Genomic DNA, 24304 nt, shown 5'->3' on the forward strand with positions numbered 1-24304 from the left:
GCTGTCTTCACTGATTTTTGCTTTTTTTTTAAATTTGGTCTGAAACAAAGGTCTGTTAGTGAATAGCCCTTGCTGAGAACCTGTACCAAACTCATAGCTGCAGCACGTGTGGCCTCCCAGCAGCTCACAAAGCGCCATGACTGGCAGCTCTCATGTCCGAACTGACCCGTGCCTTGTTCCAGCTTGTCTGGCTTCCTTATCGTAGTTGCACTTTTAACAGCGGGCTCCAGAACAAAACAAATGCCTCTTTTTCTCCAGTGTTTAGAGTTCTGATTTGCTTCATGATTGGAAATTTATTGTTTGGTTTTAAAAAAAAAAAAAAGAGGAGCAAAGTTAGCAGCAGTGACAGACATCTGCAAAGCAGCTTCTTTCTGCCTCATGTTGGGCTGAAATCCTGGGAAGTGAGCGAGTATTTGCCCTCGTTCTCTCTGGGCTCCCTGGCCTTGTACCCCCATTAATATTCCTTCCTACCCCTGGTGTGTGCATTTCATCAGCTTTTGGAGATCACCAGGGAATGTGCGCGTAGGACAACGGGCAAAGGTAAGAGGATGAAATCCTGGTAAGGTTTCATGCCGATGTATCTTTATAAATTCTTTTGGGAGGGTTTAGTATCAGCTAATGGACCAGATGAACTATGGGCCATCATGTGTGTTCTTACGTCTTTCAGATTCAGCAGCAGGGATGACCTCAGGGGACCCTCTTGCCTCCCACTTCAAAAAGAAGCAAAATAACTGTTTTTTCCCAAGTCATTGACACCGTGAAGCAAATATGTCACTGTATCTGGGGGAGCGTGTGTCTGCAATGTTTCACTCGGCAGCCTCGGCTGCGGGTGCCTGGTCTGCATGTGCCAGTGGTGGATTTGGGGTCTCGCTCACCAGTTTTAAGTGTTGCCCTGGTCGCTGGGGGGTAGCACAGATAACACAGCACCTTTGTAGCTACACAAGTCATTGTATTCCAGAAGTATGCCAGACCAGCCTACACAGACATGACAAGCACAGCATAAATTTGTGCATTGTCCAATCTCTGTGTGCTCATCCCTTCTAATTCCTGCTAAATACTCGCAATTCCATGGCTGCCAGGTTGTATCAAGAACCAAAGCTCCTGGGAAATCCTGCTGCTTTCAAATACATAAAGATAATTTTTGAGTCAGAGGCAAATGCAATTTGTATTGCTTCAGCCACGCTTGGCATACCTTCCCGAGCCTCGAGATGCAGGATGACGCGCTAGGGATCTCCGGAGTGCTTGGATAACCAGCCAGAGGAGGTCCTAGCAGGCTCAGCGCTCACAGAAATGAGTGCTTTGGAAGAGGAACATGTATTGTTGCCATGCAAGTTTTATACCAATGCAGTACAGGAGAAAAAGCACAAGCCACCTGCACATCCCTCTGCCCATGGGCATGCTTTGAAATAAAACCAGAAGGATGCTGAACGCATTTAGAAATGTGAAGCCGTTACTCCTCCCATACGGTTTATTGAGGATCTCAGTTTTCAAAGCATGAGTAGCAGTGAGGCCCGTTATTCTTTCCAACATGCAAAAGGCACAAGAAAGTCATCAATGTGATTCTGTGCAAAATGTCTCTAGGAAAACACACAGCGAGGAAATGACAGAAAAGAGCCCCCAATGGAAGAGAAAGCCAAAGTGCCTTCAGGAAAGTGCTGAAAAGTTCTGAAAATGGTCGTACTTTTTCAGAGTCCAGATAGGCTCAGTCGGTGAAAGATGCTTTGCAAATCCGTGAAAGAAAACCCAAGAGACAGAGCCAAAAGGCTTAAAACAATAATCTCCTCCATGTGCCAAAATTCAGGATGGAAGTCAAAATTATTTCTCTCAGGAAAAAAGTGCAGCAGTTAAAGAGAGACATTACATTCTTTAAAAAAAAGCCCACCAAAACCAGACGTAGAAAGTGGATACGTTCTAAGAGCAGCTCAATAAAAAATATTCCTTTTAATGAAAATAATTTAAAAAATGGATACTTGAAGAATGCAAATCCACCTTGACTGTGACCAGCTACTGCACCCTGCTCCCAGGAAAGCCTCCGAGCACAACACAATGCCTTCTAGAAGAAGAAAGTCCCCACTACCTGCATGTGTGAAATGTGGCCAGTGAACACAAACGTACAGAACCGAGTACCCGAGTCCCATTAGTTAACCTGGGCATCGGGAAACTTCCCGGGGTTCCCGTCTCTCCCACTGGAGCCGGCTGGTGCCGGAGGTGGCGGCGCTTCCCAGTGGGTTCGGCGGAGCCCATGAACCCCTGAGCCTCTCGCTGGAGTTGAATACTTAAACCTAAAAAAGGCATTTACAAGTTGACACATTTTGTTGTTGTTGTTGTTGTCTTATTTCCTTGCAGTATACGTTTCTACTTCTAGACTATGGAATGTTACATTAAACAATATAATTATTCATTACCTTGCTTCAAATTTCGTTACAGTTACTGAGGCTTCATCATAGCTTCACACAGCACAGAGACACCAAACTAAACACCAAGCAGCCAGCACTAGATGTATTTTTTCTTTAAATACCAATAAGCAAAATATCCCATTCCCCCCAGAGATCCCATCAGGAAGGAGGCTCCGAAGAAGGAGGGAGGTTTCCGCTTGACCAGCCTGAAGGCGTTGGGTACCACCGCGGAGAGGAGCGTGGTGTGTATATCTCCCAAAACTTTCCTGAAGGCGAAGCGTTTTTGTATCCTGTCGAAGAAGGACTGTAGGTTAGGTCTGCTGCCATCTTCCCAGTATTTCTTAGAGAGTCCCAGAAACTTGAGGCGGTGCAGGGTAGCTCCTAACAAGACATCAGCCAAGGTAAAGACGCATCCGCAGAGCCAAAGTTCACACTTCTGCCCTGCAGAGAGAAGCGACAGAGCAGGCAGGGTAAGAAGAAACCCTTGGGTAGGCACCTAAAGGCTTGCTCTAAAGACCCACGAAGGCAGGAGCATTTGCATTAGACCTGGGGTGGTTTTTTCTCAGCTCTCCGGTATCCCAAGAGTTCAGACCCTGTCTACCAGGCGTAATGAAGGATACGTGGGGCCACAAAGATGGGAATGTGAGATTATCATCTATAGCCCACGTGAAGGTACCAATCGCTGTCTGCAAAATGGCTCTGTTGCTTCTCTCCCAAGTCAAGAGCAGGAGGAGATGGCATCCTCCCATACCCAGGAGGTCCCTGGAAAAGGGCCCTTGGCCCCCCTTGAAGGAAGATGTGGTGCAGTGACCCTTTCTGCTGTCTTAGTGCTCGGGGAGAGCAGCAGTGTTTGTCCTTGGCTGTACGGGCAGCTCTTTCAGGAGTGTCATGTTAACTTGTCCTATTTTAGGGCTGTAAGAAATCCTCAGGAATCAAAACCATTTGCTGGCCCAGCCTGGCTGTTCTCCCTGTGTGCTGTCAGGCAGGTCCTGCCTCTGCGTACTCTCCCACAGCCAGGACACAGCTCTGGGACACCAAAACCAGCAGCACATCTGTGCCGAGAGCCAGGCTCTCGGGGGAGGCAGAGCTCGGTGCGATGCTGGGCGTGAGGAGAGGCACCAAGGCACGGACAGCCCTTGGTAAGGGGTGACCCTGGAAATAACCTCACCAGAGAGATGTCTAGGAATAAACCGAGCTGTTGTTAGTCTGGAAGAAGCGGGCTCAGGCCAGGATAATGTTAAACGCTCCCCTGCTGCCCTTTCAATGCTAAGGAGCAGGGCAGCGATGGAGCTAAGGCAGATGGAGGGAGGTGCCGGTAGGAAAGAACAGCAGAAGGGGCGTAAAACCTGGCCCGACCCAGCCTGAGCCCCCAGCTTTGCACCAAATGCTTAATTTTGGGGCTTTTCCACTGCCCTGTGGCTGTTGCATCCAGGAGGGGGAGAGCAGCACCTTTATTGCACCCCTGTGCAGGCACTGGTGCTGCCTGCAGGGCCAGGCCAGGGGAATTCCTGCTAATTAGCAGCCCTCATTTGTAGCCGCTTGGCAGCCTGCCCGATCCTGCTAGAGGCACAGCCCAAACGGACAGATTGCCTGTGCCTAATTAGTCAACAAATGTTTTCAGTGGCTAATGAATTGTGGGGTGCTGCAGCCAGAGCCTCCTGGGTGCGCCGGGGACCCTGAGGATGCTCCGGCTCAGAGGTAAGGGAAGCGGGGCTGAAGTGTCTGCCGGGCTCCCGGGCACTGCTGCGGGTGAAGGAGAAAGCACACGTGAGGATGGCGGCTTTGGGAGAGACCCGTGATCTGGCCCTACCCCTCCTGGCTCTGGGCTTGCACCCACCGCTGATGCCTCACCGGGCTGTGGGGTGCCCCGGGGCAGAAGCGTGGGCAAGGGCAACTCGTCCCCTTTGCATCCGCAGTGGCTCCCGCACGGATCGGCCTGTCCCAGCTGAGCAGGGTGCCTGTGGCAGGGGGTCACCCTCTGCTCCTGCAGCATCTCCCACCCTCCTCCTGCCTGCCCTGCCTGCATCACTGCGCGTCGGGCCGGCAGCCTGGGCTGCGTGGGAGGAGAGCTGCTGCACTGCGGCTCCTGGGAAGTTGCCAAAGGGCTGGTGCTTGTGCCCACTGCTGAGATCCTGACCTGGCTGTGGGCACGGCGGGGGAAGTTTGGGGGCCCAGAGCAGAGGGCAGGGGCAGCACGCAAGGACTGAAGGCAGCGGACCGCCTGGGTGCCGGTGGCAGCGGCAGCAGCCACCCCTCTGCTCCAGGCACCCGGGACGTCCTCTGAAGGCACCTCATTAGGCTGAACTCTGCTGAGCTGTCCCAGCTCTCAGATCAGTTAATGAGGGGGTTCATTGGAGGCAATTAGGGCAACGCAGGGTGCCACTGTGAATGCATCAGGGCTCTCGGCAAATCCCTGACCTTGTGCCTTGCATGGCCAGACCTTGGCACCTCCGAGGACCCTTCGGTGTGGCCCCAAGCATGACGCACGGCTCCCCGTGGCCGAGGCCAGCCCTGAGGGCAGGGACAGCTGCGGGGCCATCCCCCGATTAACTGCGTCTGGGCTCTGCTCCGGGCCTGGCACTGCGGCGTTGGCGGCTACCGGCTGTCCCAGGGCTGGGGTTACGAGCCCTGCCGGCAGCGGGGACGGGAGGATGACGGCATCATCCTGGGGTGACAGCGGGACAAGCGATGCCCAGCTGTGCCCATGCATCCCTGTCTGCCAGGGCACCGAGCAGCATGTATTTGATGTCGGGGATGGCTGGTGTCGCTCTCTCCCACCTGCTGGTGTTTGACGCAGGTCCTGTAAAGGCTCCCACCCCCACCCCCACCCCCCCCCGCCCGGGTCCCTCAAGCTCCTGTTGGATTTCCCTGCCCGTGCTCTGCTGGGATGTGCTGCAGCCCATGGCTGGAGGGGGCTTTGCTGCAGGACGCGTCCCCAGCCCCACGCTTTTGTCAGTCTGTGCTCCTCGTGGTGCAGCAGCCCAGGCCCAGCCCGATCCTTCCTGATCCAGCCAGAGCACCAGTCACCGGCAGCCCCTTGCTGGGGCAGAGGGGACCTGCCACCACCCTGCAATGACTTGGGAGCTCCCACAGAGCAGCCGTGAAGGCAGGGGTCCCGCTGTCCCTTGTGGCAAGGGGTGCAGGGGCTCCCCAGAGCAGGGGTGGTTTGCCAGAGGTTAGTAAGACCACGGCTGCAACAGCATCGGTGCACCCAAACGCAGAAGAGCCCAGCAGCAGCCCTGGCCCCACTGGTGGTTGCCCTGTGGGGGATGTTCATCAGGTGCAAAGCCATCGGCTGTTCCTGGTGTTGCACCTTGGCCTCGTGTGGAAAAACACCCCATGAAGGCAGCCCAGCGCCTACCTTGGTACTCCAGTTTCCTCTTCTCCAGCTCGGCCTCGATCTGGTCTAGCACCATCCCCAGTTCACCAAGGATCTTCTTCAAGTAGTTCACGTTGTCGTGCTCCAGGATCTTGGCCTGGGTGGAGAGCGGGGTTAGGATGGAGGATGGATGGATGGACAGACAGACACATGTCCCTGCAACCGTGCAGGGACACGAGGCACCACGTGCCCATGGCAGGTCTGTGGGTCATGTCTCCCACCACCAGAGATATGTGTGGCTTTACCCACTCACCATGAGCTTCTTCTGCTTGGAGAGGTAGGGCTCTGATAGCTGTGGCTCCTCTTCGTGGTCCAGCTTCATCAGCTCCGTGCTGGCATTAGCTAAATGTCCTGGGGGGAGACAGACAGACAGACAGAGGGGCTGGGGGAGCTGTGTTTGGCAGGGGTAGGCATGACCTTGTGGCTGGTAGCAAAGCACCTTGTCCTGCAAGCAAGAGAACCAAGAAAAACACCCCAGAGAGCTAAAATGGGCCAAATTCATGGCTTGCTGCCACTGTGCCACCAGAGGGGCATCGCACACCCTCCCAAGGGCATGTGGCTCCTTCAGCCCTCCCGTCCGCTCACGGCAGGGCAGGTGGCACAGCAGATCCCCCTCCCTGGCCTTGGCGAGTCCCAGCTCTGCAGGTTTTGGGGGGTGTTCAGCTCTTTATTTCCTCTGCTGGATTCATATTAGAGCTGGCAGCAGATCTGTCTGTCTGTCACTGTCTTAAGAACATCCCTGAGCTTCCCCATAACCTGGTTCCTGCAGCCCCATCCCCAGCAGGTCGATCCATTGGGACGTCCAAGCCGGCTGCCCGCGTGTGGATGTGCAAGCAGAGCAGCGCGGCAGGGAGCAGCACAGGAGGAGATGTTCCCTCCCAAATGAAGCTGTCCCACCCCAGCTCGGTGTCGGGGGATGCAATTTGGTAGCATGGAGCCCAGGAGAGCACAGGAGAGACACCCACCGTCCTCCCTCCAAGGGCATGGGGGGAATGCAAAGGGCTTTGTGCAAGGGAGCTGACAGAGGGAAAGGAGCAGAGTAAATGAAAGAAGAGAATACAAGATGCAGAGTAACACCTTAAGGACGACATAAATTACCCAAAGCTGCGCTAATGTCTTCCTGGCAGGGACCATCTGTCTCTCCCTCCTTGTTCCCTCCAACGAGGGCTTGGCTCTGCGGATGGGTGCAGGAGGTGCCAGGGCTGGCCAGGGCAGCAGCCAGCAGCGGGCTGTACGCTGCCACAAAATGGTGAAACTCCCTGCTTTCTACCATGAGCCTTGAAGCTCATGCTCCCTAAGGCTCCCAGCCGGCTCTCCTGGGGCTGTAACTCAGAGGGAAGCCTGGATATCACCCTGGGGTTGTTCCCTGTTCCCCTTGGGAGACCGTGGCCCTCGGTTCACCCTCTCTTGGGACACAACTACATGGATTTGCCTCGGCACCCACGGCAATGGGGCAGCCCAGCCATCGCCTGGCTGTAGGAGATGTGCCGGGGAGGAAGGGCACCGCCGGCACTGGGGCATCCCACTCCCTGCCCACAACCTCTCCTTTGCAATGGCTTGGGAAAAATGCCACCAGCGAGGAGGTTTGGATGGTGATATATTTTTAAGGACCTCGGCAGAGCACGGGGCAGTGATGCGAGGCAGGCGGCTCTGAAGCCATCACAGCGGCACTCTTTGGGGGGGGGGGGATGGGCTCTGGGGGTGGAGGTGACGCTTGGTGACATGTGGAAAGCAGCCTGTGCAGGGTGCCAGCAGAGGTAGGGCAGACCACGAGATGCACCTCAAGAACAGCCTATTTCTCTTTGTGCATGAGTGCATCCCGTTTTGGAGGGACCATCCGTGACCCAGACAGCTGAAGGGACAGTGGTGGGGGAACCCTGTTTGCTACGGGTGCTGCTTGGGGCCAGAGCCTAAAGGAGGGGAGAGACACCAGGCATGCCAGTGCCCTCCTGACAAGGTCACCTCTTTGGTGAGGGACTCCCTCCAGGAGTGATCCTTGCCGTTGAGTTATATTAAGCATCGTCAATGTTTCATGAGCGCTTGAAGGTCAGGTACACAATCTTATGCCGATTCATCCACTATCTGCAGCTCGGTCTGGCTGTAGTCACCCACCGTTGCCCGTAGAACTGTTGGAGGGAGAGGGGGTGTGCAGGAGAGGGAGCAAATTCATGTGCCCCACAAAGAGCTGGGCGAGAAGCGGGCATGGCTCGTGGGAGCCCGGACACCCCCAGGGTTAGGAAGCCTCCACAGGGTGCGTGCAGCTCCCAAATTAGCTGCGCTTCACCATTTCCCAGCTATGTCCCTGCCCGTGTTGGTGGAGAGGGGACATAAGCAAGAGCGGGGGGCTGGCCGGGCTGCGGAGCCAAACCGAGCCTAAAGGAAGGGCTGGGGGGGGCTGTCCCGCTGGCACCAGCCCTGGGCAGCCCCGCTGGAGAGGCGACTTACTGCGGATCTCAGCGGTCGCGTACTTTGGGATCATGGAGTCGGTGGTGAGCTCAGGGTGCAGGATGCAGCCGTGCGTGTAGGCGTCCATGGGGAGCGAGTCCAGCAGCTCCCGGTACTGCAGCACCCGTGAGTGCAGCAGGCTGCCCGGCTCGGGGATCAGCTGCGTGACGTTTTCTGCCAGGGCAAAGGGAAAGGTGTTAGGAGGATGCTCATTAGTGGCTCGTTAGCCCGCGTGGGACATGGGTGTGCAGTCCTGGCTTGAGCTACCTCTGAGCAGGGGCTCAAACCTGTACTCCAGGCTGGGCTCTGCCCCCTCCCTGCTGCCCGTCCCAGCCTGCGCCCAGAGACGGGCAAACCCGCAGGACCACGGGGACGCGTACACGTGTCGTTCCCCAGCCCCGCAGCCTCCGCGTCCCCAGGAGCTCAGCATGGCAAACCCTTCAGCTCTGCAGCCCCTGAATTTGCATGCTGTCGTTACACATCTCTCAGAAGGGCAACAAAATCTTCCTGTTCTGCAGAAAAGAGCGAAAACACGGGGATTTGAGTTTGGGAACTCCTGAGGTACACACTCCTTACACCAGTGGCAATGAGACACCTAATTCTCTTGGGCTTCCTCAAAAATCCCATTCAAAATGAGTAATCAGGGAGCTGATGACCAAAGAAGGAGCCCAGCATCTTCCCTCTGCGCTCAGCCAGTGCCCCAGCCGCAGGAGCATCCCCCAGCCCAGCCGGCTCTGCTCCTCCTCGCCTTGTTGGGTTTTATTCATCTTTTGTGGATGGCAGTTTGTATCCTGCTCTTTTTATTACACTTTCAGCTCAAAATACACAGCAGATGACACCACAAGGAGCAAAATGTTGCTCTTGTCTCCCCCAAAAAATCAGGTCCTTTTTTTTTATGGGATCATAAATGTTTATGGCATTTTCAGACAGCAGTTAACAGGTAGTGAGTAAATTTACCACCAGGACTCAGTGAAGCCAGTTGCCCACATGCCACCCGCAGTGCAGGGCTCACCGCACGCCGGCGTCTCAGCACATCGGCAGAAGGACTTTGCCAGACGTGGCCAACACGGGTCCTTAATTAAGGGCCCGAAATGACAGTTCTGCCCAGCCCCGCTGCCGGTGGCAGGAGGAAGGCTGCGGGCACAGCCTGGCGATGCCCACCCAGCACAGACACACAGCTCGCCCTGCCCTGGGCCAGGCAGCCTCGCGCTGGCTGGGACCCGCGGCTGGGCAGGAGCCAGGGAAATTTTGGCAAACCTCCTGTATTGCAAACCTCCTAGCAGCTCTTATTCAGGGCTGTCTCTGCTGGTAGGCTCCGTAAAGTTGTTCTGACCGATGAGCATCGGCATTACTGTCCCCTGAGCGAGGGGAGGATTTGGTAGCTCCTCTCTGCCCGCGGGCTGCTCGCTGCCTGTGCTGCCTGGAGTCCAACTCTCCAAGCGGGGATTTTCCATCCGAGACAAGCGACTGGCTGAATGAAATAATAATAACGGACCTATAGACTGTGTGATTCTTCCTGATGGGCTGGTGCTGAGGCTGGAAACCAGCACATCCAGAGTGACTGCCCCGTCTGGCAGCCAGACAGAGTGACCACAATGAAATAGCGGCGTGCTGGCCGCTGGTCCACGTCCTTCAGCGTGTCCCAGGGAGGTTTTGCAGTGGGAAGGTGGGAGGGGGCTCGCTCTGCCTTTGCACGCCACGGCGGACCTGCACGTACGGGCTGCTGTTGCATATAGTGATGGGTCGTGCAAAGGCGGGATGGGGGGAGCCTCAGAAGGACGGGCTGGGGGCTGCAGTTCTCGGAGGAGCCCCTCGCCCAGGCTCTGAGATGCATTGCCACCAGCCAACCCATCGGTAGTTTCTTGGCACTGCTGGGCCGTGCCCTAGTGAGAAGCACCCTCAGAGGTGGCTTATTGGCACTATTCACTGCTCTTTTTGGTGAAAGAAAACCATTGCTCATCACATCACCCTCTACTGACAGCTGCCCTCAGTGTGTGTGTGTAAGCGTGCTCCCAGCTCAGGGGAAAGCATAACTCAGTGAAAACACTTTCTTATAAAGGCATTTTCAAGCTCTGCATGTTTCTGCAAGGTGAGTGATTCCCCCTCGGACCAACGCCGTGGCATCCTGGTAACACTATTGCCAGCTAGCGTTGGCGGGCAATGGCTGGGGGCAGAGCAAGCCGCAGGGAGTGATGCTCCGGGCCCTCTTCCCTCGAGCTTCCCCTCTCTGTTTCTCAACAAAAAGGTAAGAAATTGCACCTGGCCGGAAAACCTCAATGGCAGGAGTTTCCCAGCGCACGGGCAGTGCTACGTCCCCCTCCCGCTGGGGACAGCCTGTTGTCACATATGCCGGACCACCTGCCCTTTGCAGAGACCGGGAGAAGCGGCGCGGGGACCGCAGCCCCACGCATCCACGATCCCCACTGTCCCTCGGCCCCGGGGCTGCTGCTGGGCGGGAAAGTGGCTGCCGTTCCTCAGCCTGCTGCCAGTGCAGGCTCCTCCTGACCGATCCCATCCCCGCCGCCCCGCCAGCGAGCGAGCATCGTGCCTCTGCCGAGCAGCACCGCCGCGGCGGGGCCGGGAGAGGACAGCGGCTGAGCTGGCAAGACGCCCTTGCTTCGGGAGCTATTTTGAGATGTTTTTGATGTCTCTGTTGCAAGGGGAATGGATGCTGGGGCGAGCGTCGTGATGGCACAGCCTGAGTTCCCTGCTCAGCTTTGAAGCCTCCCCGGCGGAGCGTCCCAGCCTGACAGCCCGCAGGTCTGGGGAAATGAGGGTGAAGGAACATGAGATGCCGGGGAGAGGCTGCCTGCCGCAGCCGCCCTGCAAACAGCCGCCTTCGAGTGCTGTCTCAGCATCCCGGTGTGCTGGGCTCGGCCGGCCGCTGACTGCTCCGGGGGGAATATGAGCTTCCCTCTCCTGGCTGTCCCTTCCTCTGGGTTTGTGTCACATCATCCTCCCATGGTCCCCAGCACCGATGGCTTTCTTTGACTTTAAGGAGGTGGTTTTCTCTGAGGCACAGCGGCACCGGGGATGGCAGGGTCCCCTGCCCACGGCCAGTGGCACAGGGCTCATCGAGGAAGGGGACAGGGGCGGCAGCACCCGGCTCAAACCCACCTTCTCTCAGCAGGGCAACCTATGGGGGCTGCTGGGGGTTTTACACTGTTACCTGAGGCCAAAGGCCAAAGGTGGCCAAACCCAGAAGCATTCCCAGGGGCCATGCCCCAGCTGTGGCCCTGGTGAGATGCCACCACGCACCATGGGGACGGGGGGCAAACGGTCCGGTTTGGGAGTGTGCCTCCAAGGCAGAAAAAGGGGCACCCAGCTATGATCCCCCACAGTCCCCCAGCAGCACTTCCAAGGGACGTTTGGGGATTTCTGCTGGAAATCCTTCTTTTTCATGGGAAAATGTAAAAGTTTGGGGAGGAGCTGTAGCTTGCTGCTCTTCTGGGGTAAATCTAAAACTTTAAAGGAAAAAGTGGGTGTATTTGGCAAACAGCATCTGGATTAGACCTGAGTTTCCCCCGAGACGCAGCCCACCCCCCCCCCTTACCTCCTGTGAAGTTCTTCTCCATGTAGTCAATGATCTGGTTGTAATCGCTGATGATGTTGTCCCTGTGGATGATGACGGGCACCTCCTCCCCCAGGTTGAGGCGCATGAACCAGGGCTCCTTGTGCTCCATCAGCGGCATGCTGACGTCCCGCTCCTCGCAGGGCAGCCCCTTCTCCGCGATGACCAGCCGCACCTGGAGCAAGAGGCCGGGGAGACAGGGCTCAGCCCCACGCACCGAGCTGGCCCCGAGAGCCCTCGAAGCATCTCGAGAGCTCCGCTGCCACCCCATGGCCCCTCCCTGGCCCTCCCCTGTTGCTTAAGCACAGCGATGTGCCAGGACACACCTCGTCCTGCAAGAAGCCAAGCAGCCCTTGGCATGGGGCAGCTGCAAAATCCAGGCAGCCAAGCGAGGATTTCCCTTCCCAGGAAAGAGGGGAGACCCAAACCCATCCTAACTTTGCGGGATCATCCTCCCTCTGGTCACTGGTGGCACATGGGATAGGCAGAGGGGCTGGAGGGGCTGAGAGCCCGTCCCTCGGCAGCAGGTGGAGGGAGGCAGCAGCTCCCCAGCTGGGGGGGATGAGCGATGCTGTGTGGGTCCCAGCACAGCCCAGCATTTAACCGCGGAGCAAGCAGAGGCTGTGGTTGTGTTGGTTTGCACCCAGGCTGCTACTGCCTGGCTGAAGGAGGCTTAGGTGCCAACTCAGGTATGTCCTGCGCTTGGGGGGGACACATGGCACTCTGGCTTTACCAGGCATGTTTTGAGCAGGGAGAAGGCTCTGTTCTGTGGAGGGTTTCAAGCAGCCCCTGCAGCTTGTGCAACATCCCTCCTGCTCTGTGCTGCTGCTGGCCTGGGGTCATCGCCTGCTGCCTTCACACCCCTTGTGCCAAACCTGCTGCCTTCCCCTGCCCTCCTCCAGCCCCCAGCTGGTGAGTGGCACTGCTGGGGTGGCACCCACCTGTCCTGTGGGTGGGAACACTGAATCCAGTGGGGTGCAGGGGCAGGAGTGGGGCTGGATGTGGGGTACCATCCCCATAGCTGGTCCTGCTGCTTTGCTCTGTGCTTGAGATGGTGCTGAATGGTGCTCACAGGTGGTATTTTAGGCTTCTGGGTTATAAAAACCTGACTGTTGTGAACTAAGTATGTCAAACAGGCCAAAAAAAACCCTTGGGGGATGTGAGACAGCCGTGTTTTACAGAGCTGCTGAATGAGGGACAAGTGCTTGTTTTCCTCCAACTAGCAGCAGCTAAAAATACAAGTTAACAAATATAAGCATTTCTATGGGTACTTCAGAGTTCCTGGGGAATTAGTCATTAATTATTTACAGGGCTGGCAAATTAATTTTTGCTTTTGAAGTCAAACAAGGAAAAGCCTGGGTCCCTCAACTGCAACTTGCTCTCGGCCTTTTCCTTCCAGCTGATGGATAAACCCTGGGCAGGACCACCCAGGGCATCTGCCTCCAAACCCCCTGCGCTCCCTGTTTTGTTATCAAGAGCTGAGGCTGAAGGCAGCCGTGAGGCAGGAGGGCATCGGCTCCTGGGGTAACCCCGATGCCTGTGGGTGAGGGGAGCCCTTACCAGCACCCCAAGGAGGGGTCCCAGCTCGTCCCCGCAGTGCTGACGTGGCTGTGATGAGGCATCTCGTATAAAAACCCAACATTGGCTGTAAAACCCCAAAAATCCCTTTGCAGGGAGGTCCAGATCCTGGTGGGGGCTCAGGATCCTTCCCACAGCCTCAGCACCCCCCAGCACCCTGGGGGCTGCTTCCGAGCAGCTCCCGGGGCAGAGCAGGAGAAGCTTTGCCCGCAGCCAGCTCCCAGCAAAACCCTCTGCAGAGGGTTCCCATGCAGCCCCTGCCGCTTCCCGCCCTGCCACGTCCATCACACCAGCTTGTGCTCATCTGCCTTCCAGCAAACGCTCTTTCCTTGCAGGTGACCTCAAAAGCGAAGCTCGGAGCAGCGCCAGTGGGTGCAGTGGCTCTAGATGTGCCCTGCCCTGTCCCCGGTGTCCCCAGCCCTGCAGAGGTGAGGCCGGTTGTAGGAAACCCCCTACAAGAAATGCCTTAACAGCTGCTTCCCCGCTGCTGGTGGCCAAACGAGCAAGACAAAAAAAAAAAAAAAAAATTAGCAGCAAGCTCAGCGCGAGGTGGGGGACCCGGGTGCGAGCATCCCTCGCTGGTGTCGATCAGAAGCCCGTTAGTCACCCGGTGCTGGTGAAGCCGACCATGTGCAGCCACCCTGCTGCATCGGGCGTCCTCCCCTTTCTTTGTGCCCGCAAGTAGGAACGCGCGTCTCTGCCCTTGGCTTCCCCTGGCCTCCCTGTGGGGCTCAAGGGGGCCCTTACACCGGGGGAACTTTGTGTTCCCCCCACCCCTCTGAATAGCCTGTTCCTCATGTAATATATCTGGCATGGGAACGATGGGGGGGTTGGGGCCGGGAGGAGGTTGGATTTGCTACACGGCTGCTGTGCTGCAAAATGAGCATTTACTATTGCCTGGAAAATGTGATTTCTCGCTGCTCAGCCCCATGAGCCTTGCATGGAGCTGAGGCACCCCAGGAACAGGATTTCCAGGGTGCTGCTGCAATGTCACGGGTAAATTGTCACGGGGGGCTGCTCAGGGGCTGCCTCCCCCTCTCCCGGCAGCAGGGTGGTCCCGGGGCCCGGCTCATCCTTTGTCTGCGCTCCTGGCCACGCCGGAGTGGGGCTGCGAGCGAACACAAAGCCAAGGCGGCTCCCGGTGCAAGCTGCGATCCCAAAGCAAAAGCAGGATTTGGCTGAGCCCCCCCCCCATCCCCGTCCCCTCCCCAGGCAGATGCTGTTAAAATGCAGAACCGCAGGTACAAAAGAGCTGCCCGGCCACACGCTGCTGCCCTCGCCAGCCCTGGGGATGAGCCCCTTGCTCTCCCGGTGAGTGCGTCCATCCTCCCCAGGCAAGGGGATGCCCTGCGGACCAGAGGTGATTCTTCCCTGGGAACCCAGCTGAGCAATTATTTGTTTTACCTTTTGTGAGCTGAAGGACTGAGTCCAGTGGTACAAAACCAGTCTGTCCTGGGATTTGAGAGCGGGGTCTGTCGGGTCCTGATTTTCCTCCCCCTCCGTGGATTTCCCTGCGTCGTTCTCCAGTGCTGAGATGGGCCACCAGCTGCAGTTGGTGGGAGTAACATTATTGGGAGTCGCCATGACAGCCTGTGCGCGAGCGGGGAGAGGGATGAGGGAGCGAGCGAGCAGCGCTAGCCCAGCATCACATGGGCTCCTGCCAGCAGCATCACTCCCGGGGCAGCTCCATCTCCCCGGCTGGGGTGGGCAGCGCAGGGTGGTGGGCGCAGGGGGTCACAGGAGAAGATGGTGACAGCAGCGTGGGTGAAATCGCAGCCCGACCCCGCTCGTGGCGGGGCTCCCACGGAAACGTGCAGGCATCGCTTCGATATGCGAGTCAGCAGCGGAGGCTCCTGCTGCCTGCCAGCTCGGCAATCCGGGGCAGCTCCAACCCCTGCGCCTCCTTAGGAATATTTTGCAGCAGAGATTAAGATTTTTTTTTTGACAGGTTTAGATATGGCAGATATGTAATAAATAGCTACATTGATGGATACTGGCTTGAAAATGTCTAGTAGGTATCTTGCCTGCTTTGCAACCTTCATGGAAAGAACAAGCAATGGCTCTTTAAAGGTATTTGGTGATTTTTGGAGAGCATTGATTAATTACTGTCTAACGGGTGTTCTGTAGCCTGTGCCAGGGTAGACCCCAGGGGCCCTCGCTGTGTACCAGAGCCTCAGGGGGCCCAGCCAAACCAGACAAGCCCTCCTGCACCAAAGCAGGCACAGCTGGGGGGCATTTCCAGAATTAGCAACGTGTGTCACAATTGCAAACCAGTCGGGTTGCCGCTGCTCAGAGAGCACTGGGGTTTCTGGAGCTGCTGCTCGCTGGGTGCTACGAGCATCACCCAGAGGTTTGCAGGCAAACTGTGTGTAGGCAGCTGACACCTTTCTGGGCACGGCAACCTGGACATCTGGGCCTGTTTTATGACACTTGGCTTTGTCACGCTCCATCTCCAGCAACCTGGCAGCCTGGAGATAATTTCACACACGTGGGACTAGCTGCCAGTGCCGGGGGGATAAAACCAGCCAGGTTATGGGGGTCACAGGGGCAGGTTCTGGAGAGGATGGAGGAGAGGGCCCTGCAGGTACAGGGTGCCAGCTCACATCTTGGGGCTGCGAGAAGGCTCTGGGTGTGAACGCAGCTCCTCTGTGTGTTGGTCCCACCTCCACCCACACTGGAGCTGGTGAGGTTGCCCCAGGTGTGGAGGGAAACAAGGAAGGGTTTGAGAGAGCTGGTTCAAATGGAGAAACTGAGGCATGCTTCCCTGAAGAGCACTGGGAAGGAGTGGGGCCAAACTGGTACCCAGCCCCATGAGCAGAGTGAAAGGAGCAATTTTTGGGGGGGCTGGGAGGTGACAATGAATCCACTGGTGTCATGATGCCCCACTCCCGGGGGTGTGCGGGAGGGTGATGGCAGAGGAGTGAGGCTGGGAAGCACTATGCCCTGCCTCCTCCCTGCCTTCTCCCCTGCAGGCAGCAGCCCCCAAAACCATCCTCCTTCCCCAGCCCAGGACTTCCCAAGTGCTGCTGGAGACCCCACGCTGGCCTCGGGGACACCCCCAGGGAAAGGCTCCTGCTTGGCCTCTGCTGTGGGGCTGCAAAGTCAGGGTGGTGGCCCCCGCTGCTGCGAACTCGGAGCAAATTGGGCTTTGAACAAAGAGCTGGCCCCTTTGCTGGTGCCGTCCTGCCCTCTGCTCTGCAGCCTCCTCTCCTACCCACTCTGCGCAGCAGAGCCCTCGCTGCCCAGGCAGCATCTTTTGGGGCTCCCTTCACCTTTGGGCTTAGGAAAGGAGCAGCTTGACCAAGGATAAGCAGTTCTCTCCTGCGGATTGCTGTCCAGAAAGCCCCATCTAGTGGCATATTTTGTGATGAATTCATGCTGCGCTGTTGGGAATAAAAAATGACAAGTTGTTCCCTCTGGGTCCTGCAGGTACATGGCGCTTCTGGAGGCACTTCCTTACTTAGCTGGGTCTTGGCTTGCTGAAGTGAGCGAAGCTTGAGGGGCAGGATTGGTGCCAGCCCCCTTTAGGGGTGCCCTGACCTTGTGTGACCTTGAGATCATCCCCAGCCTCCCCGCCTGTGAAAGGGGTCGATGCTGGGCTGCCCAGTGGGATGCTGTGTGGCCAGACCCGGTGGCAGCAGCAGAGCCCTGGCAGAGGGTGCCGTTGGGGGTGCTGGTGGTTCGGAAATACACAATCTGGGGTGTCTTGTCTCAGAACAAACATTACAGAGGGCAGAGAACAGACAGCCAGAGTCGGTCACGGGACTTTGCAGGCACAAAAATCTCCTTCCCTTTTTAAGAAGGAGAGGGTGGAAAATGGGCTGTAGAATCAGTTCCATTGATTTTTTTTTTTTTGGATATTTCCCCCCCCTCCCTCAGTGGCCTGATTCAGCATCTGCCAATGTAAAGCTTAGCTAGGGCTCGGTTTGGCTTCTGTAAGGCAAGAAATAAATATCATTGATCCAGGGTGCCCTTCTGCATCCCGCTTCAGTTGAACTAGTCCTGAAACCAGACAGACAAGTACCTTGTAATGTGCTGGGGGTGGGGGGAAGCCACTGGAAAAAAAAAAAAATCCCAGCCTGGATCTGCTGAGGTAGGAAGTAGAGAGTTGGGATCTGATCTGAGCAAAGTCCTGGGAGTGCTGCAAGCCCACCAGTGTTTTCTCAGAATATTTTAGACACACTGTTCTGTAGATTGACTGGGAACACATCCTGGCACATCCCTGGACAGAAAAAATTCCCCAGGCTTGCTGGGGCAGGTACAGGGGCAGGCTGGGAGCGGTGAGGCTGGCAGGGCTGTGCTCTGTACTGCTCGTACCCAGCCACCTCTGAGGCCAAGTGCCGATGCTCATCAATCAAGCTATCGTGCTATGCAGGCATTCTCGGAGAAGATGCCGCTTGCTAGCCAAGCTTGAGGCTTGAGGCAGGCAGCAAGCAGGAGTCACTGCGTTATCAGAGGAGTGAAGTGGGTGAGCTGAACTGGGAAGGCTTCGAAGGAAACGGTGAGTTTGGGTTTGGGTCCTCTCTTAGAGCTTGTCATTCCACTAATATGAGATGGTTTGAGCCATGCAAATGTCAGCAGCAATGCTTCGGTACGTTTGCTATGAGCGTGGTAGTTGCAGTCAAGAACCCAAAACATCTGCCCTTCCTCTGCCACAGGCAGCGTTGAACATGCTTAAACTCTAGCACAAATGATACTTCAGGCAGAATACACAAGCACTGAGTTACTGCCTCTCTCCCCCATTTCCCTCCCCTCCCTCACCACTAGTCACCTCTGTCTTGCACGGGACGCTACGGAAATGTGCCTGGAAAACTTGCTCTCACTCTTCCCCCATTCTCCCTTGGGGCGATTTGAATTCACTTCAGCCCTGCACTTCAGGGCATACCTTGGGCTAGTTTAACTTCCACGCTTTCCATAGCTGCCTCGCTCTCTCTGGACACAGCAGCCCTGCTCCACGCTGTCCTGCTCCACAGCTGGAACTTGTGCCCTTCCAACACCATCGGTCGCTGCTGGTTTGATGCGACACCAGCTTGAAGGTCTAGATGCTTCCAGGGGTTTGCATATGCTTTACCAAAGAGCAACAAGACTGTCCCGCGGCAGAAACCCCTGCTCCAACGTGGGGCAGAGAGTCTCATAGGGCCCCAGCTTCATACGCACAGACTGCAGGTCAACGCTCGTGAGAGGCAGGGTAGTTGTTAAGGACTCTAAAAGGGAGGAATCTCAGGTCTAGCAGCACCTTCAAAGGATTTTAAAGAGGGCACAAAACCTGAGCAGGAACATGAGCTGCCACCCTCCACTGAAGCAGAAATAGCCTTTGAAATACAGCAGCAGCAAAGAGAACTAGTACTAAATATTTACGTTTAAAAGCCAAGTACATATTAGACTAGATTTCCTGAAGGGAGAAAGCAAAAAAGTGAAAAAAGCACAACCAAAACTGCATGTGTGGGTATGAAAGATAGTGCGGGAAGGGGAAGGGCACAATAAAGTACTAATCCGAGAAATCAAATTTGAGAGTATGAGCCAGTATTGCATGCTAAATAACTGCATGACGCTTAAAACAAGTTTTAGCTGCAGTCTTACCTTATTTGGATTTGAACTTTAAACCAGAACTTTCTGGATTCGTAGTGTAAATTTTAGCAATGATTAAAATAAAAGCTATAGACAGTGATTATCATCTCCTCCCCTGGCACAGAATACCTCTCTAGCACAGAATACAAAGCTAACTGTCTATGCCTGCTATAATCTATTTTTATACAACTGCTTGTGACTCCTTGGCTTGCTGACCACTAGTTTTTAAGTGTGTAGGTAAAAATCACAGTATTTTACTCATAGTTGTAAAGTGTGTGTGTACAGCTGATGCTGAAAGCAGACTTTCATGGTGTTTTGGGTTGGTTTTTTTTTTTAAAAAAAAGGTTGTGAGGGGAGATGAGTGTAAGTCAAATTATTCAGGCTTTAATTTGCTGGGTTTTGACAAACATTTATTAATGCAAGTCTCAGCAACAAAATTTTTTATTTCAGTATTTTCAGCCAGAAGGAATGTTATAGCTCTACACCACAAAGCCTGTATGATACACATTTCATGTTTACCCCATTTCCACGCTGCTTTGTGTATCAAACATACTCGGAAACAATCTGTATAGATGGCTCCATGCTCTCCACTTCTGAGACAGCATGGCCAAAAACCCCGAGCCTGCTTCACTCGCCCCTAAATTATTCCATCTGTAAAGCACAAATAACAAAATATATTTTTGCTTCTAAGAGCTTCACTTATCTGCAGAAAAATAAAACTGCTTAAGAGTGAGCTAGTTAGATATGAAAGGGTCCAAGCACACACCTTGCACATTCTGGACCTCCCAACTAATTTGTGAGGAGGAAGCATTTACAATTTGATCCAACTAAAAAGGAGCCAGATAGTGTTCAAGGAAAGGAGATCCATCCTATCCAAAATACTGAATACCTTCTCATTCTTCTCTCCCGAGCAGGATGAGGAGGATAGAGCTGTAGCTGTGAAACACTTCTCTAAGAACTGGAGCACACTAAGAATGAACCTTCCAAACACTGCAAAACTTCAGAACAAAACCTAAAAGGCTTCCCTGCCGGCCCCCCCAAAACATAGTGAAAACAGCATACAGAGCCTGAATATCCACAGCACAAACCAAAAAACAAAGGGAGTTCATTTGATCTACGGTGCTTTTGTTAAGGTATTCAGAGACTTTAGTGCATTCTTTTTAGAACTAAGCTCAGAAACTATATTCCTTTTTTCATTTTATTAGAAAACTAAACTGTATGAGGCAAAGAAACATTTGATCAAACACACAACAGTGAAAACATGGCACTGACAAGGCATTTGACCCAACCATTATCACAAACTCTGATTCAGGATTCTCTATTGCTTTCAGTCAGGTGTACATCATTTCTGCCATGTGAGACATTTTCTTGGGAATATACAAGTAGTATTCCATGTATCCTGAAAGATCTTCAATAGTCACATCATCCACAAAGGCTCGAGCTTGCTCAGAACAAGATCTAGGAGAACCTGATGAGGCTGTCCCACAAGGGGATCTGTTTTGAAGAGACTGGGCACGGACTCCTAGGACTGCCTTCTCGCATTCCGACAGGACGCTCCGTAAGCCAGAGAAGGAGTACACTTCCATGGTTCGCCACTGTCTGCACTGGCATTTCTTGTCCGTACAAGGGCACTGCTTGCCATTGCTAAGCATGGATAAGGACTGGAAATCTGAGGTTTGGCTAGAACACAAGTTAGTTTCAAAGGACGAGGAGAGAGCAGGGCAATTCTCCCTTGACTTTTCCAAAGGCTCTTCAGCGGTGAAAGCTTCCAAAGGTTCAGTTCTGTCATCACTGGCCTCAAATTGAGAATCGTGCCCATCCTTCGTACCGTGCTCTGCTGGAACAAAAATGTCTGAACTGATGTTACTCTTTGATATGTCTGACTGGGTTTTGTGTTTCAGCTGGTTGTTGGCTTTCATATTGCAATATGTAAACTTGGGAGGATGCAGGACAGGAGACTTGGACCGTCTGCGACGTGGGACTCTTGCGGATCCTCTGGAAGGCTTTCTCACACACCTGCAGGGTTACAACAGGTGAGCAGGTAGGTACCTCCAGAATCTACACCGTAGCTCAATAAGCTCTAAGATGTGGCTAAAAACATTTTAGAAGATTTTTTTTTTTCTGCTTAGAAAAAGCAGGCCACTGGTCACTTACAATCTCTGACAGGAACTGTGGAGGAGTCTGAAGTAACTGGGGCTCCCCCAAAGGAAAGATGCACACAAACAGCCCTTATTTGAAGGTACTTCTCTCCCAAACCTTTTGTGTTAAGCAAACGATACTTTGTCATCCCAAACGGAACGGTAGTGCAGAACCTGGATATCAGTTGGAGCTGCTGGCAGAATTGCACTGAGTATCCAGGCACTTCAATACAGAAATAAAATAACCCGAGAAAGAGGTGAGAAGGGTTACAAAGGTGTAAGACTTGAAGAAAAGGACTTCTGAGGAAATCAGTGGAAATTAGTTTTAGATACCCTTTCTAAGAGAAGAGACAACATTAAAGTCTTTGAAAGCCCCTTGAAAAACATGATAGCAAACAGTTATGGTATAGTTTTGTAATAGAAAGGTTAGAAAAGATATGTTGAAGCAACTAATTAACAACTTTCACTGGAAACGGGATGCAAGCGTTAAATGTCTCAAACCAGAAACACATGCAGGGTGCAGCGAATGGTATGCTTTACCCATGCCACGCTTCCTTTGAGCAGACAGTCTGTTGCTTGGCTCCATCCATGGCTGTTCGTGTTGGTGTTCTGAGAATTGCCCCGTCGCCCACAGACAGAGCCGCAATACATCTGAGTAAAGAGGGAAATGCCACGTTACAGTAGTGCCTGAACATGCTGCTTCAGAGGTCTAGATTCAGCCTATTCGCTTCAGATGCTTAGCTAAGACATTTAAGTTTGCAGCCTTGACTTCCTCTACAGTCAGTGGTTAGAAACAGAGATTTATCTAACCGCTCTTACTATACTGACCTCAGTCAAGTGTCTAAAGATAGGTGAGATGAAATGAAAGGAGGCCAAAATGCCCAGAGGCTGATGTCATGCCCTATTTGTACCAAAATGACACATTTAAGGAATGTAAACTCAGGTTCCAAATGTTCTTGTCAGACAATAGCTGTTAAAGATAGACTCCTACTCATCTAAAATGCGAAGTCAGGAACCCACAGCAGCAGGCTGAGGAGTCGTCAGTGGAGAAGCGAATGAGGTACAACAGACAAGGACAGATTATTAATTTTTTTCTTATTCAATTTTTCATTAAATTTCCCAGATAAATATGAAAAAAAAAAAAAAAAAGCCATCAGGCCCTGGAGGTCCAGACAACAAACATAAATGCCTCAGCACATGAATCTGTATTTATGATGGCTGTGTGTGTGACCTGGAACACGGGATAGGAAATTGTAAGAAATGAGGCTGAAATTCTAGCAGAAGAGCCCAAGTACTCTGCCCAAAGGAGATCTTAAGGGATTAGTCACAAGATGCAAGCTGTTCAAAACACATGCCTGCAAAACAAGATCTTTGTATGCCTAAGGATAGGAATCAACCAGAATTCCACACTCTGTCACTCGTAATACATCAAAAGTGGTATGCTTAATAAGCATAGTTCCTTGTTGGAGAACAGCTATTTTTTTTCCACATTTAACAGAAGACCTCCTGAAGTAGAGGAAACAAGTAGCGAAGGAAAATATATTTTAACATGCAGAGGAAGTCACAAGTTCACAGTACTGATGGCTATGGAGATGATTTCAAGGTAACATTATTTATTGCTACAAAGCTTTCTCCTGTGTCTGTGAATTCGCAACAGACTTCAAGTGAATTACCTCATAAAGTGTTAGACCGCATAATTTTATTAACTCCTACTTTTAAGGAAGACACTTATACTACCTGTTATCAGTATACCCAGTACGTTATGAAGTTTTTAGTATAAGAATGTCTGCAGACATTTTACTCTACAAAATCCCCTGAAATCAGAAAGGATCAGCACTCATATTTAGCCTGAGGATTTCCAGTGAGACTGGGCTCTCCAGCACACTATGAAGTGATGGTACCATCCTTCAGATGCTTTCCAAACAAATCTGCACATGCTACAGTAAAGGCTGATAACGTGGCTGAAGGCGCCAGCATTTACATGAATGAACAAACAAGTTCTGTATCACACAAGGTGATTTCAGCTACCACAACAGTTAAGAGAGGGTTCACTGCTTTGGGTGAGTCATTTCATGTTTTCATACAGTCACTGTGTAATTTCAGTTGGATACTGTGTCAAAATTAGTCAGTAATAAAGTACTGCTTTGCCTATCAGAAGTTATAATGACTGCATTTCATGTGAAGCGATGCAGTTGTCTACTCCTGGAGCATAAGGAACCTTTCACCAAGCTGTGACATTTACTTATAGAAAACAAACAGAAGTATGTAATAAGAAACTGTCAAATTATACGGTCCTTTTTGTGGCTCACTTACCCTGCTGCGTCCACTCTCAGCTTTTTGAAAGCTGTTTGCAGGCTCTCTTCCTCTTCATCTTTAGCTTCCAAGTCCATTGATGTGCTCTCAGTGTGTAACCAGCAGTGCCATATAAAATAAACTGAAACACAGAAATCAGGATTTGATGTTGAGGTCTGAACACACATGGTCTCTACAAAACTGAAATGGCGCGTGTAACGGGTGCTCGTTTTTCTGTGGGCAACCTCACAGACTCTCACTGCCTTCTGCCCTGCCCCGTACTTTTCACTGGGAACTCCAAGCTCTGTGTTTCTCAGAACGGGCACAGTGTCAAAAATAACAAAGCGCCTTTTTTTTTATTCCACCGGGTGAAGAGACGATATCTATTCTGCCAACTAGTATGACCCCACGCGTGACACCGCCGGCAGAGCCCGGGCCCGCTGGGCACCGCCCCCGCCCTGGACGGCTCGTCCCTGCGGTGCCTCACGCCGCCGAGGGGAAAGGAACCGACGCCAAAGCCGAAACCGGCCCCCGGTGCCGCCGCACCCCCGTGCCTCCCAGAAGGCTCCGGAGCCCCTGGCAGCGCAACGCCCCATCTCCCGGGGCCGCGGCTTCGCGCCACCCGCGCCCTGTCACGGCTCCGCCAGCTCCCCCGGGGCCTCTCCTCACCGCCCGGGCGGGCAGGCCCGCGGAGGCCCCTCTCCCCCGGCCCGCGCGGCCCCTCACGCCGCAGCCGCCGGGCGGCCCTGCCGGTGTGTGTGTGTGTGGGGGGGGGGGTGCCCGGGCCTCCCCCCGCCCCCCGGCGGTGCCACTCACCGCCGCCCCACCAGCCTCGCGCTCGAGGAGGCGCGCAGCACAACAGGAAGTGAGGTCACCGCCCCGCGCGGAAGCGCATGCGCGAGCGCGCCGTCCGCCGAACCCCAGCTCCTCCGCCCTA

The 24304-nt window shown here is 53.9% G+C and overlaps 2 protein-coding genes across 7 annotated transcripts; both read right to left on the reverse strand.

Annotated features, from left to right (window-relative positions):
* Positions 1-312: 312 nt before the first annotated feature.
* GDAP1L1 (ganglioside induced differentiation associated protein 1 like 1) lies at positions 313-15345 on the reverse strand. 2 transcript variants are annotated; one of them, XM_054845154.1, is made up of 6 exons: positions 14774-15345; positions 11774-11966; positions 8221-8394; positions 6029-6126; positions 5758-5872; positions 313-2686 (listed from the first exon to the last, which is right to left on the reverse strand). In XM_054845154.1, the coding sequence occupies exons 1-6, from the start codon at positions 14951-14953 to the stop codon at positions 2556-2558; spliced, it is 891 nt and encodes a 296-aa protein (XP_054701129.1). In that variant the 5' UTR covers positions 14954-15345; the 3' UTR covers positions 313-2555. The 2 variants fall into 2 exon arrangements, with proteins under 2 accessions (XP_054701129.1, XP_054701128.1); XM_054845153.1 differs by having other exon boundaries at positions 313-2837; positions 14774-15338.
* Positions 15346-19325: 3980 nt separating this feature from the next.
* On the reverse strand, positions 19326-24299 carry LOC129214183 (oxidative stress-responsive serine-rich protein 1-like). Of its 5 annotated transcripts, none has more exons than XM_054845456.1 (4): positions 24184-24295; positions 23389-23509; positions 21616-21726; positions 19326-20953 (listed from the first exon to the last, which is right to left on the reverse strand). In XM_054845456.1, exons 2-4 carry the CDS (start codon positions 23463-23465, stop codon positions 20269-20271), a joined length of 873 nt encoding a protein of 290 aa, XP_054701431.1. In that variant the 5' UTR covers positions 23466-23509; positions 24184-24295; the 3' UTR covers positions 19326-20268. The 5 variants fall into 5 exon arrangements, with proteins under 5 accessions (XP_054701431.1, XP_054701433.1, XP_054701432.1 ...); XM_054845458.1 differs by having other exon boundaries at positions 24195-24218; XM_054845457.1 differs by lacking the exon at positions 24184-24295 and adding an exon at positions 24037-24123.
* Between the last annotated feature and the right edge of the window lie 5 nt (positions 24300-24304).

Source organism: Grus americana, chromosome 17 (assembly GCF_028858705.1).
Source record: "Grus americana isolate bGruAme1 chromosome 17, bGruAme1.mat, whole genome shotgun sequence".
In the NCBI taxonomy this organism is placed as follows: Eukaryota; Metazoa; Chordata; class Aves; order Gruiformes; family Gruidae; genus Grus; species Grus americana.